Here is a 19,354-nt window from a genome sequence, read left to right as displayed (position 1 = left end):
TACGAATCTCCTCATCACTGGTACCACTGCCTCCGTCGTTGTGGCGCGTAACCACCATGATGTCTCTGAAACACAAGATAAAATAATCAGAGACTCAATCGAGATCACCCTCACTCGATCGCCCACTCTTACTCGTTTCTTGGTACCCTAAGGACTCTTACTTGGACTACTTACTGATCCGGTGTCTCCAGTAGTACGGGCCCTACACTACCTTCCACACAACATCAGTTTTCACCCCAAGTCCTCCTCCTAGGGTCCCAGTTCACAAGCACTCTACGTCTTACTGAATACAGGCTACACCCTAATAGACCTCTCATAAAATCCTCTCTGCTGCCTACTCACACTCGAAGAAATTCACAGCAGCAGTAACTCCTGGGCTAAGGCATCATAAATCAGACCACTCTAGTCCTTGATTATGAAGTACCTAGCCCACTCTCTAGCATGCATATCATATCTCATATTATCACATAACACATAAAGTAAGGGTATTTTGGGAAATCATCGTTCGGGTGCTGGCTGGTTGTACACACTGCTCTTTTCCGCTCTTTCGGGAATCTTTTACTCTTTTTAGAAAAATTGTTTCTTTTTGAAAACTTTTCTCAAATCCTCAGTTTGAGTTAAGATATGCCCGAAGGTGTATTCGAATCCCTCAAACCAAGGCTCTGATACCAACTTGTAACAACCAAAAATTTCACACCAAAAATTTTATTTTTAACAATCATAAAACACGTGTCTCATTAACAAAATCCAAATATCCATCAACAAAGTTTTCAAAACAACAAGTCAAATCAAGGATCCACAAACATAGCTCCATATCAAGAGTGTGTGTACAATCATGTCGGTGCCTTCCCGCGATCCTCTGGGGTACTTGAAACACATAACACATAACACGGTAAGCACGGATGCTTAGTGAGTTCCCCAAAATACCACATACAACAATTCGCCACTCGAGGCTATGCTCTGTACGACCCTCTCATCACTGTGCCTCAGCGGGACCCTCCAGTCCCGTAGCTCGTTGGACCCTTTATATAAGGCACTCTCAAAAGATACTCAAAGGTAAGGCCTAACCATTAAAATACATAAGGCACTCTTTATATAGTCCATGCAAGGTAAGGCCTAACCATTAAAATACTCAAAAGTAATGGTAGCCTTTAGAAGCATGGGAGACAAAGCATCGAGGCCGAAAAAGCATCATCCATCTTATTTTAATATTTTGGGTCATACCTCTCAAAAGAGGATGTATTCTTTAATTTTTTTTTTTATAAATTCTAAGTTTATAAAATATAAACTTTGTCTTTAGGTACAAGAGAAAAGAATCCAAATAGTCCAAAATGTTAGGCATGACCTATTAATTTATACCATATGAAATAATAACTAGTTATACTCTCTTATAATTATTATTTTCACAAAACAATAATCATTCCCTAATTAAAATACAAGAATCGATATTATTTATTAATAATCACATTAATAATAAATATACAAAAAGTGCCAACTTGATAAAGGTGTGACCCTATAGGATCATATATTCTTAGCAATATCATTCCATAATGATTCTTGGGATATAGATTCAACAGAGTTAGGATACAAGAAATTATTGAACCCCCTCTATAAGGATAATGTTAGAATAGAAGAGCTCTAAAATAGGGGATCAAGTCCAAACAGGAGATCAATTCAAAATATGGGATCTAGTCTAAAAAGGGTATATTAATCATGGGGAGAGTAGCCAAGGGGATAAGAATGGAACACCACATGTTGAGACTAATGATCAAGAACAAGCACCCCATATTGACCAAACAGTGGACGATGATGAAGTTCAAACACCACCTTCTACAATTAATGGAGTTGAAACATCCCCTTTTACAGCTAGTGATTACTTGAATTTGGAAGATTTCATTGATGGAGTTCAATTTCAAGCACCAACTGCTGATGGAGTTAAATTTCGAGCACCAACTGTTAAGTTTGATCTTAATGGACCTGATGTGGATGAGTTTGATCTTAATGGTTCTGATGTTGATGTGGATGAGGGAAATCAAACTGAAGACAGTGGAGGGGATTCTCATGAATTATCTAATAGTAATGATAGTGATTTTTGTGTTTGATGAGGATCACATTATAGATGAACCTGAGGTTGATATGAAAGAATATTTTCTACACATTGACAAGGATTTAGAGTGGATCGGTAATCAGTCAGGGTCACTTGGTATGGAGAAATGTAGTAGGGATATTGGTGACATTGAGATAGTAAACTAAGATGCAATGCCATCTGATTCTTCATCTGATGAAGATGGGAGTCAAACATAAAAAAGAAAAAAAAGCAATAAGAGTGGTACAGGAAAGAAATAAGGCTTGTGTTGTTGATCCTTTTTATGTGTATCAACAATGTGTGGTGGACATGAAGAAACACACATGCTCATGCAGGAGATGGGAACTCAATGGCATTACTTGTAAACATGCATTAGTGGCAATATGGGACATGAGGAAAAACAAGAAAAATGTTGGTATACCTGAAACTTGGGTGCATCCTACTTACTGGTTGAGCACATTTAAAGGATATGTATTCCTTCAATGTTGAGCCTATTAATGGACAAAGAATATGGGAAAACTATGATTGTCCTACAACATTGTTTCCTTCCAAGCATCATGTTCCCATTGGTAGACCAAAGAAGAAGAGAAGGAAGTCTATGGTTGAACTGGAAGAGATGGTGCAAGGTGGTAGCGCTTCATGGAAAGAGAAATCTGTCACATGCTCAAAATACAAAAAACTTAGGCATAACAAAAGGAGTTGCAAATTTCAGAGTAGTGCAAGTAGTGCAAGTAAAATCAATGTAAGTGGTGCTGGTCAAAGTAATGCAAGTGGTGTAGATAAAAGGAAAGCAACTGGTGCAAGTGGTACAGGTCAAAGCAGTGTAAGTGTTTCTGGTAAGAAGAGACCAAGTGGGCCTGGGAAGAGCAGTGAAAGTGGTGCAGCTAAGAAGAGACCACGTGTGGCTGTGAAAAAGGGCAAAAAAGCAAATTGAAAGCATCCTACTTGTTTTATTTTGTAGCCTAATGTAATGGATTTTTTAGACTATGTAATGTGTTGATGTTTTTGTTAATATTATGAAGATCTTCTGTTAATATTATGATGATCTTTTAATAACATCTTCAACTTTTGTTAACATTATGTTTTTGTTATTATCTTTTGTATTTCATTCATTCCATAATCATGCCAAATTGCCTTCCAATTGCATTACACAATTCCATTCCAATTACAATCAATACACAACTACAATCTAATCATGTCAAATTACCTTCCAAAGTGCATTCTAATTACAATAAAACCAAAATACTTTCAATTCCATTTAATTAAATTCCATTCCAGTCAATTACAATCCATTTCATTCCACTACTATTACATTCCATTCCAGTCAACTACAATATATGCCGACTAGTCAATCACAATCCAATACATTGAAATTACATTACAATTTGTAAACTAGAATTGCCACAAAAAACCCAACTGCACTGTAGCAAAAATCTCAACCTTTTGTTTTCCTTTTAAAGCTCTTCATTAAGTCGGCATGACCGACCTATCTTCATCAACCGAACATAGAAACCTACATCGTGGTCCCTACAATTTCAATAATTAGGTGTAATTTCGATTAAATGTTGAGACCAAGCAGCATAATCGATTAAACCGAAAATTACCTCTCCAGTACAACAGTAGAATCACTTTCGAGGGTTTTTCTTAGTCGTTGAAGTTCGTATAATAGTTGGATAACCATAATCACACCTTATCGCCATTATCGATTTCTGAAATCAACGAGTTGCAGAGAAGAAGAGTAGAGGTCGAAGGTGTAGGGAAGAAAGATTGGATTCATCTCATATTTGAAAACCGTTCTTATAAAACTTTTATTTTAAAAAGACAAAAATACCCCTAGTGTGCTAGGCACTTGGGGTGTATTAACTGAGAGGGCTAACAGCAGACAGACATAGGGACCAAAAGTGTATTAAAAGCAAATGTTAGGGATGCCCAACGTGCAAAATAAACTATATGGACTAAACGTAAAATTTGTGCAAACAACAGGGACCATTTTAGTAATTTGTTCTATTTAAAAAACATAAAAAAGAAATTTATTATTTAATTTTCAATGGGTCTCTGTATCTCTCTCTCTCTCTCTCTCTCTCTCTCTCTCTCGCTCCCTCTAATTTTTAATTTTTGAAATTAATAAATAAATAAATAAATAAAGTTCATTAACCCTACCTAATTCATCACGCCTCATTCTTTCTCTTGCGCAGTCATAGTCTTCTTCTTCAATGTGTTAGCCAGCAATCATTAAACCCATGATGGAAAATCGGGAGGGAGATGGATGCTTCAATGAACATAAAGATCAATAGGGAGAGGTAATCTGACGGTGGAGGTTCTATTGGTAAAGAGAACAAGCGATGGCTATGATGGACACAATGTTTATAAATTAGTAATATATGTTGAAATTATTAACTAGTTGGTCATTAATGTTGCCTCTTCTTCTTTATAAATCTGTTTGCGAATTTTGATTTAGGTATTATTCGTGATTTTCAATTTTAGATGTGAGTTTTTGTTTTCTTTCGAGAGGAAATGATTTTCAATTATGTATAATTTCAAATTTTCCTTTTTGAGTTTTTGTTTTCTGTGAATTACTTCAACGGAACTATTCCGCCTAAATTTGGGAATTACACTTGCCTTAATTTTAAAAAAGAAATCTTTATGTGAGATTCCAGGTATTCTAGAGAACATTTGTGCGTGGCTATCAGGATAACAGGTTCATCACTATTAACGGAATCGGTGATTCCTATTTGGATATTTCATCTAAGAGGTTTATCGTACCTCACTTGATCTAGGCAAAAATCACTTTTCGGGTTCAACTGTTCCATGTTGTAACTTTTGCTTTTTAGTTATGTTCATTGATTTTGTCAACCTATTGAACTCCACATGCTAAAACCAATAAATTCAACAATTTGGCTTTACAAATTTCTATTTAAGCCATCAGTTTGGCATTTAAATTTATAAAAGCAAACATCAACATTCCAAAATCCCAAACTAAGTGGTGGGAGAGAGAGAGAGAGAGAGAGAGAGAGAGAGAGAGAGAGAGAGAGAGAGAAAGAGAGAGAGTTTATATATATATATATATATATATATATATATATATATATATATATATATATTAAATAAGACAAAACATCATAAATGGTCGTGTGGTAGAGAAATGACGGAAATGCTCTCCGAATATTTCTAAAAAACGTAAACAACTCAAGAACTTCCCAACATCATCATTTCATTCACTATGAAACATATGGTTTTACATCAAACAGATTACAACTGAAACCTCACTACACAATCCACTCACTCTCATATTACAAATCTATTAGAATTTGTACTAGCACACAGAATATGAACAAACGCTAGATAGAAAACCCTAATCTACAGTTGAAAGAGAATGAGAGAGCAACTATACGAAGGATAATATTGTCTGAATGATACAACACATCCAGCTACCCACTTACGTACACCGGGTCAAGCGAACCATGGATACAACCCAAAGTCCGCGTGTAAACCCAACTCCCTGCATAAAACATTCACAACACACCCCCACAAATATACATACATACATACATACATATCTTACCCAATAATCTATAAATTAATGTTTAAGTTTGAATATCAAAAATATTAACGTTTTTAACACGCCCCTTCAAACTAAACATTAATTTGAGAGAATATATAATCAGTTAATTTCCTTTAAAAATTCAACCATATTAAGACTATTTACATTGTAACATCCGGATTCCCAGGTATTCTATGTTATTCATTTATTTTGAGTTAGAGAGAAGGACTCGACGAGTCGACGCCTAGACTCGTCGAGTAGGATCGCGATTTGCTGACTGGATTTATGAATGGACTCGACGAGTCGGCAAGGTGACTCGATGAGTCCGCGCTGAGGTCAGAAACCCTAAATCTGCAGACCTGAGCCCTATTTAAAGGACCTTATAGCCCTCATTTGCGGCTACCAGTCCAGAGAGAGAAACCCTAGAGAGCTTGGGCGAGTTGTGTGTGAGAGCAAGCCATTTTAATCATTTTTGGTGTTGTTTTGCAAAGAAGAAGGTGTTTCCAGCTAGAGGAGGTCAAGAGGGTAGCTAATCCGTGGTTTCCAAGCTTGGATCTACAGTGTTGAGGTAGCAAATCGAACTCTCCTGTTTTGGTTAAGATCTATGAATCTAGGGTTTTCTATACTCTTTTTATGACTTGAATTGATGAGTTTATGGTCCCTTTATGTGTTAGACTTCAGATTTGGACCCATAGAGGTCCAGAGAGCATTATCCATCTTGCTTTATGAAGTGTTATGGAAGGAATGAACTTAGGTTGCCATTTTTGAGGCTATTTCTTCAAAAGGAACCATATATGTGTTGCATGAGTGTAAAGGTTTCACCTTTACGTGATTAGTGGGTATGGAAATGTCAGATCTATAGGTTAGAGAAGCGGATCTGACCTCAGAAGGTCATTTGAGTGTTGCCATGGATGCAACTCGCCGAGTTCATAAGTGGACTCGACGAGTCGAGTCGGGGTTGCCCCGTGATTCGTGACAGGAGTAACCGTCGAGTGGAGGGATGACTCGACGTGCCAAGTGAGGCTAGAAGGATTCAGAGGACCCGCATGGACTCGCCGAGTAGCCCATGTGCACTCGACGAGTCGGGTCAAAGTTTGACCGTTGACTTCAGTTGACCTTAGGGTTTTGGTCAAGCTGATTCAAGAGAGTTCTGGGAGGGGTAGAATGGTCTTCTACCCATCATTAGAGATGAGATTATGAGAGAGTATTGATTAGGGATGTTATTTTGTTGATAGGAGGAGGCTAGATCGGGTATCCGAGCATGGGAGATTATCTGATATCGTACGAGGTGAGTCTTCTCACTATACTGTACCTAGAGTGGTACCTATGTGTGACCGGAAGGTCTTATATGCTATGAGATGTATGTGCTGTATGCTGTTATATGATGCGTATGTGTTTTGTATGTTATGAATGACAAGGACCGGAAGGTCATTATGATATGGACCGGAAGGTCATTACGGGTAGGACCGGAAGGTCTACCAGGGTTGTGGGACGGAAGTCCTCTGAGACACAGTGACCGGAAGGTCTTATAGCCTTGAGTGGTGTATGTGCGTATGTGGTATTTTGGGGGACTCACTAAGCATTTATGCTTACAGTTGTTGTGTTATGTGTTTCAGGTACTAGCGAGGATCGCGAGAAGGCGCCGACATGATCCGTACACACTCATGGAGTTTATGTTGTGAGATTCTGGGATATGTTTTGTTATGATAACATTGGATACATTATGTTTTGATATTATCTTATGAATAAAAGTATGTTTTGAAAATGAAAAATTGTTTTGGAAATTTATGTTGTTACAAGTTGGTATCAGAGCCTTGGTTTGAGGGATTCGGATGCACCTTCGGGTGTATTTGAACTCAAACTGAGGATTTGAGAAAGTTTTCGTAAAATAAACAATTTTTTGTAAAAAGTAAAAGAATTTTAGAAAAGCAGAAGGAAGCAGTGTGTACGATCAGCTAGCGCCCGAACGGTGATTTCCCAAAATACCCTTACATTATGTGTGATGAGATATGTTATGATATGTTATGCATGCTAGAGTAGGCTAGGTATTCATATTAGGACTAGAGTGGCCTGATTTGTGATGCCTTAGCCTAGGAAGATTTTTGCTGCTATGAGATGCTTGAGAGTGAGTACGTAGCAGTGAGGAGCTTATGTGAGGTCTACCGAAGGGTAGCCTATGCGAGCGAGATGTAGAGTACTTGTGACCTGGGATCCTAGGAGGAGGACTTGGGGTGAATACTGATGCGGTGTGGACGGTAGTATAGGGCCCGTACTACTGAAGACACCAGATCAGTGCGTAGTCCAAGTAAGAATCCTTAGGGTACTAGGGAACAAGTAGGGTTGAGTTATCGAGTGCGAGTATGCTCGAGCGAGTCTCTGATATTTTATGTTGTATTTCAGAGACATCATGGTTGGGACACTCCACAGACCTGAGACGAGCGGCGTGAGTGACGAGGAGCTTCGTCAGATGATCCACGATGAGGTGGCTGCGGCGATCCGAGCCGAGATTCCGGAGATGTTTGGGTCTATCAAGACCACATTGATTGAGACCTTTGATGAGCGGTACGCAGCGGTTACTGAGGCTGCGGCTGCTGCAGCTACTGCAGCTGTTGCTGCTGCTAGACCTCAGGGGGGTGACTCGATGTTGTTCTGGGAGTTCAGCAACACGAAGCCACCAAAGTTTGATGGAACGCAGGATCCGATTGCTGCGATGAGATGGATTTCTGATATCGAAGGATGCTTCTACACCTGTTCGTGTCCGGAGCATTTGAGGGTTCGGTTTGCACTGAACCAGCTTCGCTTGGGAGCGAAGGACTGGTGGAAGTTTGTGACGGCAAAATTCACTCTTGCAGAGATTTCGGAGGTGACCTGGGAGAGGTTCAACAACATGTTCAGAGATGAGTACGTTCCCCTGGTGGAGAGGGAACGGTTGGCACATGAGTTTTTGTCCCTCAAGCAGGGGACGTAGTCAGTGACTATAATCACACGGATGTTCCATGAGAGGGCGTTGTTTTGCCCTGAGCACGTGTCGTCTGAGCAGGCACGCATGAGTCGGTACTTGAGCATTTTGAGGAGGGATATCAGGGAGTTCGTGGCGAACTCGTCATACCGGACATTTGCTGAGCTCCAGGCAAATGCCCGGAAGAGGGAGATTGAGCTGGAGACTCCGGCCCGGGAGGAGGCCGAGTCTCAGGGGAAGGATTGGCGGCTGGCACAGTCTCAGCCGGCAGCCAAGCGGGCAAAGCCCGCCGATTCGAGATCTGGAGGCCAGAAGGGCCGCACTTGTGGGAAGTGCAGCAAGGGACATGATGGGATTTGTCGATCAGGTGCTTGCTACAAATGTGGCAAGGAGGGGCACATAGCCAAGGATTGCCCCAAGGGGTTCATGGTTTGCTTTCATTGCAACCAAACCGGTCACCGGAAGGCCGAGTGTCTGCAGCTGCGGGGGACAGCACTGGGAGCACCGTAGGGATCTGCCCCTGCTGCCGTGCGAGCTACTGAGGTTCGGCTGGTGAAGGCCGAGGCACCAAAGGCTCGCGGGAGAGCCTTCCAGTTGACAGCGGAGGAGGTCCACGCAGCGCCCGATGTCGTGGCTGGTATGTATTCTTTCATTTATTTATGTTGAGTTTGAGATATTATGCTTATATTATGATATGCGTAGGTACTTTTCTTGTGAGTTATGTACCTGCTTTGGTGTTATTTGACTCGGGTGCGAGTCGGTCATTTGTGTCTTTAGCGTTTAGTCAGCACATTAGTATCCAGTGGGAGGCGTTGAGTCGACCTCTACGAGTTTCCATAGCTGACGAGCGAGCGGTGTATGATACAGATGTGATTCGAGGATGTGTACTTGAGATCTTCGGTGTTGAGTTCCCGATAGATCTGGTCCCGATTGCGATGGGGGACGTGTGTGTCATAGTAGGCATGGATTGGTTGAGCCGATTTGGGGCTGTTTTAGACTGCGAGCGACAGTTGGTGACGATACGAGACCCTTGTGGGGGAGTACTTACGGTGTACGGCGAGGGTACCCGTTCTGGGTCAGCATTTTGTTCGGCTGCTAGAGTGAGGCGGAGCCTACAGCAGGGCTGTAGCGGGTTTGTGGCTTATGTGATGGATTCACGAGTGGCCGCAGAGGGGCCCGGTTCGGTTAGTGATGTGCCGATAGTGCGTGAGTTCCCGAATGTTTTCCCTGAGGAGTTGTCGGGTGTGCCTCCCGAGAGGCAAGTGGAGTTTTGCATCGATTTGGTTCTGGGAGCGGCGCCTATCGCCAAGGCGCCCTATCGCCTTGCGTCACCAGAGATGCAGGAGTTATCCTCACAGCTTCAGGAGTTGTTGGGGAAAGGATTTATCAGGCCGAGTAGCTCACCTTGGGAGCGCCGATCCTTTTTGTCAAGAAAAAGGATGGTTCACACCGGATGTGCATTGATTATCGGGAGTTGAACAAGTTGACGGTCAAGAACCGTTATGCACTACTGAGGATTGATGATCTGTTCGATCAGTTACAGGGTGCATCTTGGTTCTCCAATATTGATTTGAGGTCTGGATATCATCAGATGAGGGTACGTGATGAGGATATTCAGAAGACGACGCTCAGGACTCGTTATGGGCATTACGAGTTCGTGGTCATGCCTTTTGGGCTCACCAACGCACCAGCAACGTTCATGGATCTCATGAACAGGGTGTGCAGACCGATGTTGGATCGGTCGGTGATTGTATTCATCGACGATATTCTGGTGTATTCGAGATCTAGAGAGCAGCATGAGGAGCATCTGAGAGAGATTCTCGAAGTTTTGAGAGCGGAGAGGCTCTATTCCAAATTCTCGAAGTGCGAGTTCTGGTTACGGGAGGTCCAGTTCTTGGGGCACCTCGTTAACCAGAATGGGATATTGGTCGATCCGGCCAAGATTGAGGCTGTGATGAGTTGGGAGGTGCCGAGACCCCCCACCGAGATCAGGAGTTTTCTGGGGTTGGCCGGCTACTATCGGAGATTTTTCAAGGATTTCTCCAAGATTGCCGTGCCTCTCACCAGGTTGACCCGGAAGGGCGTTGCTTTTTCGTGGGGTCCGGAGCAGCAGACCTCGTTTGAGACTCTTCGCCAGAGATTGTGCGAATCCCCGGTGTTATCCCTTCCAGAGGGAATGGAGGATTTTGTGGTGTACTGCGACACATCGATATCGGGGTTGGGTGCGGTGCTTATGCAGAGAGGGCATGTGATAGCATATGCATCGAGGCAGCTAAAGCCTCATGAGATGAGGTATCCCACCCACGATTTGGAGTTGGGGGCAGTGGTGTTCGCCCTCAAGATCTTGCGTCACTATCTGTATGGGGTTCGGTGTACCATATACACGGACCACAAGAGTTTGAAGTATTTGATGGATCAGCCCAACCTGAATATGCGCCAAAGGAGATGGTTGGATGTGGTAAAGGATTACGATTGTGAGATCCTGTACCACCTGGGCAAAGCTAATGTTGTAGCTGATGCTCTGAGCCGTAGGGCAGAGAGTGCCCCGATTCGAGATGTTTGTATGAGGTTGACAGTGATGACTTCGGTATTGGACACCATTCAGGAGGCCCAGGCAGAGGCCGTGATACCAGAGAACCGCAAGAGGGAGCGGGTGGTCGGGCAGGTGTCTGAGTTCGTTACCGATAGCCGAGGGCTGATGACCTTTCAAGGTCGGATTTGGGTACCGTATACAGGCGGGGCACTTACCATTCTGATGGAGGAGGCGCACAGATCGAGGTTCTCGATCCATCCCGGGGCCACTAAGATGTATTTGGATCTGAAGAGAGACTATTGGTGGCCCTGTATGAAGAGGGATGTTGCGTGGTTCGTTGAGAGGTGCTTGACCTGTCGTCGGGTTAAGGCCGAGCACCAGCGTCCGCATGGCAAGTTGCAGCTACTTGAGGTTCCCCTGTGGAAGTGGGAACAAATTTCTATGGATTTTATCACCAAATTGTCGAGGACCGCGAGGGGCGTCGATGCAATTTGGTGATCGTTGACCGGCTGACGAAGAGCGCTCACTTCCTTGCTATCAGTGAGAGCTCTTCCGCAGAGAGACTGGCCGAGTTATATGTGAGAGAGGTGGTATCGCGTCATGGGGTACCGATCTCGATTGTGTCAGATCGAGATGTACGTTTCACTTCCAGGTTCTGGAAGAAGTTCCATGAGGAGTTGGGTACGAGGCTGCATTTCAGTACCGCATACCACCCACAGACGGACGGACAGAGTGAGTGGACGATTCAGACACTCGAGGACATGCTTCGAGCATGTGTGTTGGATTTCGGAGGAAGTTGGGACACGTACTTGTCGTTGGCTGAGTTTTCCTATAACAACAGCTACCATTCGAGTATTGGTATGCCTCCATTCGAGTATGGGTAGCACTGAGATAGTGCTTCAGATGACTGAGCAGATACAACAGGTCTGGCAGAGGTTGTTGACAGCTCAGAGTCGCCAGGTCAGGCAGAGGTTGTTGACGATCCGAGCTTGAGTTTCAGGTGGGAGATTTCGTACTCCTGAAGGTATCTCCTTGGAAGGGAGTGATCCGATTCAGGAAGAGGGGCAAGCTGGGGCCCCGGTACATTGGTCCGTTTAGGGTGACCGCGAGGGTGGGCAGGGTAGCGTATCGTTTGGAGCTACCTGCGGAGTTGAGCCAGATTCATGATACCTTCCACGTGTCTCAGTTGAGGAAGTGTATAGCCGACGAGTCGGCGGTGGTACCACTGGAGGATATTCAAGTGGATGCGAGCCTGAATTACGTTGAGAGACCAGTCGCGATTGTGGATCGTAAGATCAAGGTTCTGAGGAACAAGGAGGTGCCCCTGGTTCAGGTCTAGTGGCAACATCGGTGAGGGTCCGAGCTGACTTGGGAGCCGGAGTTGGAGATGCGGGAGCGGCATCCAGAGTTGTTTGCAGAGCGAGACTTCGAGGACGAAGTCTGATTCTAGTGGGGGAGAATTGTAACATCCGGATTCCCAGGTATTCTATGTTATTCATTTATTTTGAGTTAGAGAGAAGGACTCGACGAGTCGACGCCTAGATTCGTCGAGTAGGATCGCGATTTCCTGACTGGATTAATGAATGGACTCGACGAGTCGGCAGGGTGACTCGACGAGTCTGCGCTGAGGTCAGAAACCCTAAATCTGCGGGCCTGAGCCCTATTTAAAGGACCTTATAGCCCTCATTTGCGGCTACCAGTCCAGAGAGAGAAACCCTAGAGAGCTTGGGCGAGTTGTGTGTGAGAGCAAGCCATTTTAATCCTTTTTGGTGTTGTTTTGCAAAGAAGAAGGTGTTTCCAGCTAGAGGAGGTCAAGAGGGTTGCTAATCCGTGGTTTCCAAGCTTGGATCTGCAGTGTTGAGGTAGCAAATCGAACTCTCCTTCTGTTTTCGTTAAGATCTATGAATCTAGGGTTTTCTATACCCTTTTTATGGCTTGAATTGATGAGCTTATGGTCCCTTTATGTGTTAGACTTCAGATCTTAACCCATAGAGGTCCAGAGAGCATTATCCATCTTGCTTTATGAAGTGTTATGGAAGGAATGAACCTAGATTGCCATTTTTGAGGCTATTTCTTCAAAAGGAACCATATATGTGTTGCATGAGTGTAAAGGTTTCACCTTTACGTGATTAGTGGTTATGGAAAGGTCAGATCTATAGGTTAGAGAAGCGGATCTGACCTCAGAAGGTCATTTGAGTGTTGCCATGGATGCAACTCGCCGAGTTCATAAGTGGACTCGACGAGTCGTGTCGGGGTTGCCCCGTGATTCGTGACAGGAGTAACTCATCGAGTGGAGGGATGACTCGACGTGCCAAGTGAGGCTAGAAGGATTCAGAGGACCCACATGGACTCGCCGAGTCGCCCATGTGCACTCGACGAGTCGGGTCAAAGTTTGACCGTTGACTTCAGTTGACCTTAGGGTTTTGGTCAAGCTGATTCAAGAGTGTTCTGGGAGGGGTAGAATGGTCTTCTACCCATCATTAGAGTTGAGATTATGAGAGAGTATTGATTAGGGATGTTATTCTGTTGATAGGAGGAGGCTAGATCGGGTATCCGAGCATGGGAGATTATCCGATATCGTACGAGGTGAGTCTTCTCACTATACTGTACCTAGAGTGGTACCTATGTGTGACGGGAAGGTCTTATATTTTATGAGATGTATGTGTTGTATGCTGTTATATGATGCGTATGTGTTTTGTATGTTATGAATGACAAGGACCGGAAGGTCATTATGATATGGACCGGAAGGTCAGAATGATATGGACCGGAAGGTCATTACGGGTAGGACCGGAAGGTCTACCAGGGTTGTGGGACGGAAGTCCTCTGAGACACAGTGACCGGAAGGTCTTATAGCCTTGAGTGGAGTATGTGCGTATGTGGTATTTTGGGGGACTCACTAAGCATTTATGCTTACAGTTGTTGTGTTATGTGTTTCAGGTACTAGCGAGGATCGCAGGAAGGCGCCGACATGATCCGTACACACTCATGGAGTTTATGTCTTGAGATTCTAGGATATGTTTTGTTATGATAACATTGGATACATTATGTTTTGATATTATCTTATGAATAAAAGTATGTTTTGAAAATGAAAAATTATTTTGGAAATTTACGTTGTTACATACAATATATTCATGTTGATTACTTCCAAGAGATTTGGTTAATATATCTGCATTTTGGTTTGATAACACAATTTTATTTACTTTTTAAATTCCATTCTCATTTTTTTCCCTAACAAAATGAAGATCAACTTCAAAATGTTTCTTCTTTTCATGAAATACAGGATTTAAAGCTAATTTGATTGTAGATTCATCATCACAAAAAATATCAGCAGGTAAATTAGGTTTTACAGCCAAATCATGAAGCAATTTTAAAATCCATATTATTTCACACGTAATGCTACCTAAAGCCATGTATTCAGACTCTGTGGAGGAGCAAGAAATAATACTTTGTTTCTTACTCTTCCAAGAGACAAGAGAACCACCTAAGTAAACAAGATAACCAGTTACAGACCTTCGACTAAATAAACATTTAGACCAGTCTGCATCAACAATCCCCATCAAATTAAAAGAACTAGATTTAGTCAAATGAATACCCATACCTGTATTGTTATTCAAATACCTCAATAATCCGAAAGCAATATTAACATGAGATTTATAGGGCTTGTGCATATACTGACTTAATACTAAACAACATAAGAAATGTCAGGTTGTATGATTGTTAGATAAATCAATTTACCAATAAGCTTCTGATACTCGGTTATATTAACCAAATAATATGACTTATCCAAATCACACTCTCCTTTTAATGACCAAATTAGATTCAATAGGAGTTTTAACAGGCTTTCATGCAAGCACTCCAAGCTCATGAAGTAACTCCATGTAATACTTTCTTTGATTAAGACAACTACCACTATAAGTTCTTAACACTTCTATACCTAAAAACTATTTTAGATCCCCCGGATCCTTGATTAAGAACTGAGAATTTAGAAAATTTTTAACATTATTTTATTCAGCTTTATTATTTTCAGTTATAATGATATCATCCACATGGACAAGAAGCATAACAAATGTATCATGAAAATTTCTAACAAACAAAGAATAATCATATATACTCTGTTTGAATCCAAAACTGGAAAGAGAAGAGCACAATTTCTCATTCCAGTTTCTAGGGGCCTGTTTAAGTCCATAAAGATATTTTAATAATCTACAAACTCTGATATAATCCTTTGAATGATATCCTTCACGTTGACTCATATAAACAGTTTCAGAAAGATTTCTATACAAAAAAGCATTGTTAATATCAAGTTGATAAAGAGGCCATGAATTATAAACAACTAAAGAAATAACAACACAAACTGTTACTATTTTAGCTGCAGGAGAAAAAGTCTCCACATAATCAATACCTCCCCTTTGGTTATAACCTTTAGCCACAAGTTTGGTTTTAAATCTTTCTATATCACTATTGGATTTATATTTGATTTTATAAATCCAACGACATCCTATGGCTTTTCTTCCTTTAGGAAGGTTAGTAATTTCCTAGGTATTATTCCTATAGAGGGCTTCCATCTCCTCATTCATAGCTTTATTTGGCTCTAAAGCTGCTTCACTATAACTTTTTGGCTCAACATTTTTATTAAGACTTGAAATAAAACAAAGAGTATCATTATTAAGAGTTGAATAGTTCACAAATCTCTCAATTCCATATTTGTGTTTACCCTCTACAATATAATCACTAAATCTAACTGGCATGTGAACATTACGTCCAGATCTAGTAACCATAGTTGACAAGATGGTTGAAGGATTGGAATTAACTGAATCCTTTTCCTCAGTCAAAGTAGAAGAACTTGGAAGCATCACAACAGAAGGAGGCACATATGCCTCACCAGTCCCATTGCTGAAATTAGAGCGACAAGTCTCATCCATGTCACACCCCCAAACCAAGACGGCGGAAACGTTCGGGGGCGGAGGACGTCATGTAAGTATCAAAACACATGCATTATAGTAATCAAAGTACAAACAACCATTGCATTAATAAGCATAAGTTTTACATAAGTGTTTAAACATTACATATTCAAACATCAAAGTAGATACAGTAGAAGACAAGAATCACAGATCGGTACTAGGAAGTCTTCTTAAAAGCTTCGGGAGTGTACCTGTCTACTGGATTCCTGAGAATACAAGTTATTTTGAAAGAGTAGATCAGCAATTAAGATGGTGAGTTCATAAGTATTTTAGTTATATGAAGTATACTCTAAGTTCTTGGAAAAGTTAACTGGTTCTTCCAGAAAATCCTATATTTTCTGACGTGACAATATAATAACCATAATAGTTCCCTCTACAATTACTTAGTTTATACTAATCATATATAACTTAATATCGAACTGACAGTTAAATGTGTGAATTTGCCCTAAACCCACAACCAAACAAGGAACAGGAAATAAGGCGGAAATCACACATTCCACTGTTAGTCGGATATTAATTATGTATAACTCTGGTGTATAAACTAAGGAATTATAAAGTTAACCATTTAAGGTCCTTTATGTTATACTAATTTTAAGAAAACGAATGATGATGTTCCAGAAAATTTTATATTTTCTGCTTTACATATGATAAGCCGTTTTAATCCCATAAAACCGTTCTATTTAAGTGTTACTGTACTTATAATAAAGTTTAACATAATTTTAACTATCGATAAAATTATAAGAAGGATGTCTTCCTTCTTTTTGATGAAAAGTGGTTTTAAATCCCCATAAAACCGTTCCATTTTGAATTATGAAAAGTGAATACTACAGTAGTATTTCTTAAAAAGAATAAACTACTGGTGAATAATTACCCTAATATTATCCTGGTTAATTAGGGTTTAAAATGTGATAAAGTTGTTTATATCTCGTATACTTATCTAGAAAAATAGATTTCTCATTTGTTTCCAGTAAGATTTATTATTACCCCGTGATTGCTAACCCTGGTACGTTGTATTTGAACCCTTTTAGTGCAAACCTGGTATGATGTATTATTACCCCTTGATTGCTAACCTTGGTACGTTGTATTTGTACCCCTGTTAGTGCAAAACCGGTATGATGTATTATTACCCCGTGATTGCTAACCTTGGTACGTTGTATTTGTACCCCTGTTAGTGCAAACTCGGTATGATGTATTATTACCCCGTGATTGCTAACCCTGGTACGTTGTATTTGTACCCCTGTTAGTGCAAACCCGGTATGATGTATTATTACCTTGTGATTGCTAACCCTGGTATGTTGTATTTGTACCCATGTTAGTGCAAACCCGGTAGGATGTATTATTACTTCTTTAATATATTATCCATATGCTAAAAGTATTATACGTATCCTGGTGTAAATAATTGAATTGTTAGTACTTTCCTTTCCTAATATACTTGGAATGTAAAGTATACAATCGTGAATCATACTTGTATATTTAGTTTTGAATAATAAATTATACCTATTATAATTTATACGTTCTATCTGATTGGCATGATCTATCCTGAATATATCCCTTTGCTCAGCATGATGCAAATGTAATGATACCAACTGAAATAACCTTTTATATTCCCATATGTATAATGTATATAATTAAGAAAAAAACGACGTTCGGACAAATTACCTCACCTGAAACCCACATCCAAACAAGGAAAAGGAGATAAGGCAACTCATTAGTCTTAAGCCCTTTAAGTCTTATTTATATACTTATACACATATGAACATGATTTTGACAATTATATTATGAAATAGTTTATAAAACCTTTTTCATAGAGTTTAACAGTATTAAAAGTTTTTTAACAGTGTTTCAAAAAGAGTTTACATGACTTTAAAGATATAACATGACTTAAAGTCATTTTGGAATTATTAGGTAATCCTTAAAAGCGTAAGATGATACTTTGTATAATTGATATCACATACAATTATTAACACAATTTAACAATTGTATTCAACTTGTATCCCCCCCTAAAAAGCTTTAAAAATCATTTGAAAAGGTAGATTAAAGGGGTATAAACTCACCTTATGTGGGTGATTCAATTGCAGATTCGAGTAAGGATGAGAAGTTCCACGAATGAAGTCCCGCGACACAAACGAGTCCTAAATGACATATATTGATACATATATGTACATAATTAGTGTAAAAACAACTAATCATGAAGGGAAACAACCTAAGGGACTAAGGAACACATGAAATGAAGTGTAGAATCACATGTGATTGATCAAAGGGTAGTGTGTGGCCACCCTAAGGTGTGTACGGCCAAGGTTCACGACCCACCAAGTGTGTACGGCTGTACACACTCCAAAATGGTGCCATTTGGGTCTTGATTCATGAGGATTTAAGGGTTCAAGAGTTCTAATGGATAACAAGTACCTAGAAGTGTTTAAGGTTCATGGTTATGAACTAAACAAGGGTATACGACCGTAGAAAGAGTGTACGGTCGTACACTCTTGATGATCATGAGTTTGATGATGTTTCAAGGATAGAAACAAGTGTTTAACATGTCTAACTAGATGATAGAGGGAATACTCACACTATTCGATGTCTTTAGGGGGTTCACAGCCCAAGAACAAGTGTGTGTTCTTGGTGTTCTTGGTGTTCTTGAAGATATAATTGAAGATCAAGGTGAAAGGCTTGATGATAGTTGAGAGAGAACCGATTTTCTAGACTAGGAAGTGTGAGGAATGGTAAAAATGGATGGAATATCTTATATATCGGAGGTGGTGTACGGCCACATTGAGTGTACGGCCGTACACTCATGTTCACGACCGTACACAATCTCAAATGGTCCTATGTACTTTGGATTTAGCATTCCACGCTTTCCGAAGCGTATCATGCCCTTCCGGTTGAAACCTTCACATGACAAGGTCACCCACCTGGAATTTCAAGGGTTTTATCTTATGGAAAGTGTAGCTTTTCTGAATGATTCTGGAAGCTTTACGTCGCTTCTTGATTCGTACTCTCTTCTCGGTAGTTTCTCGGATGGATTTCGGACCAACGAATGTGCCGTCTGGAAATCGAACCTCCAAATAGTTGTGTGACACCTAATCTAGTCCAACACAGAGAGGAGCTACACTTACGACTACAGAAGGTGTCTAATGGAGCCACTTTAAATGCTAGCATGGTAAAAGATTCGACTAGTTGATAAATGGGCATCCCTTGCTTTATCCAAGTCGATCTTATATGCTCTCAGCATGACTTATAATGCTTGAATCATTCTCTTATTCTGTCTGTTGAGTTA

At 40.9% G+C, this 19,354-nt stretch overlaps 1 protein-coding gene across 1 annotated transcript; it reads right to left on the bottom strand.

Annotated features, from left to right (window-relative positions):
- Positions 1 to 14,322: 14,322 nt before the first annotated feature.
- On the bottom strand, positions 14,323 to 16,041 carry LOC145126433 (uncharacterized). Its single transcript, XM_079061803.1, has 4 exons — positions 15,834 to 16,041; positions 15,379 to 15,539; positions 15,231 to 15,291; positions 14,323 to 14,657 (listed from the first exon to the last, which is right to left on the bottom strand). Exons 1-4 carry the CDS (start codon positions 16,039 to 16,041, stop codon positions 14,323 to 14,325), a joined length of 765 nt encoding a protein of 254 aa, XP_078917929.1.
- Positions 16,042 to 19,354: the final 3,313 nt, after the last annotated feature.

This window comes from Lactuca virosa, chromosome 7 (genome assembly GCF_052849685.1).
Source record: "Lactuca virosa cultivar CGN04683 chromosome 7, Lactuca_virosa_CGN04683_v6, whole genome shotgun sequence".
NCBI lineage: Eukaryota > Viridiplantae > Streptophyta > Magnoliopsida > Asterales > Asteraceae > Lactuca > Lactuca virosa.
The sequence above is the reverse complement of the archived record's forward strand: the minus strand, read 5'-3'. Positions and strand labels throughout refer to the sequence as shown.

What these genes read in the sequence shown, in the direction of transcription:
- LOC145126433 (XM_079061803.1), bottom strand. Translation starts at nt 16,041, where the DNA reads ATGGATGAGACTTGTCGCTCTAATTTCAGCAATGGGACTGGTGAGGCA. An exon ending in ATAGAAATCTTTCTGAAACT is followed by an intron (nt 15,292 to 15,378) that starts GTTTATATGAGT and finishes GGACTTAAACAG; the next exon opens with GCCCCTAGAAACTGGAATGA. An exon ending in CAGTTTTGGATTCAAACAGA is followed by an intron (nt 14,658 to 15,230) that starts GTATATATGATT and finishes TTGTTGATGCAG; the next exon opens with ACTGGTCTAAATGTTTATTT.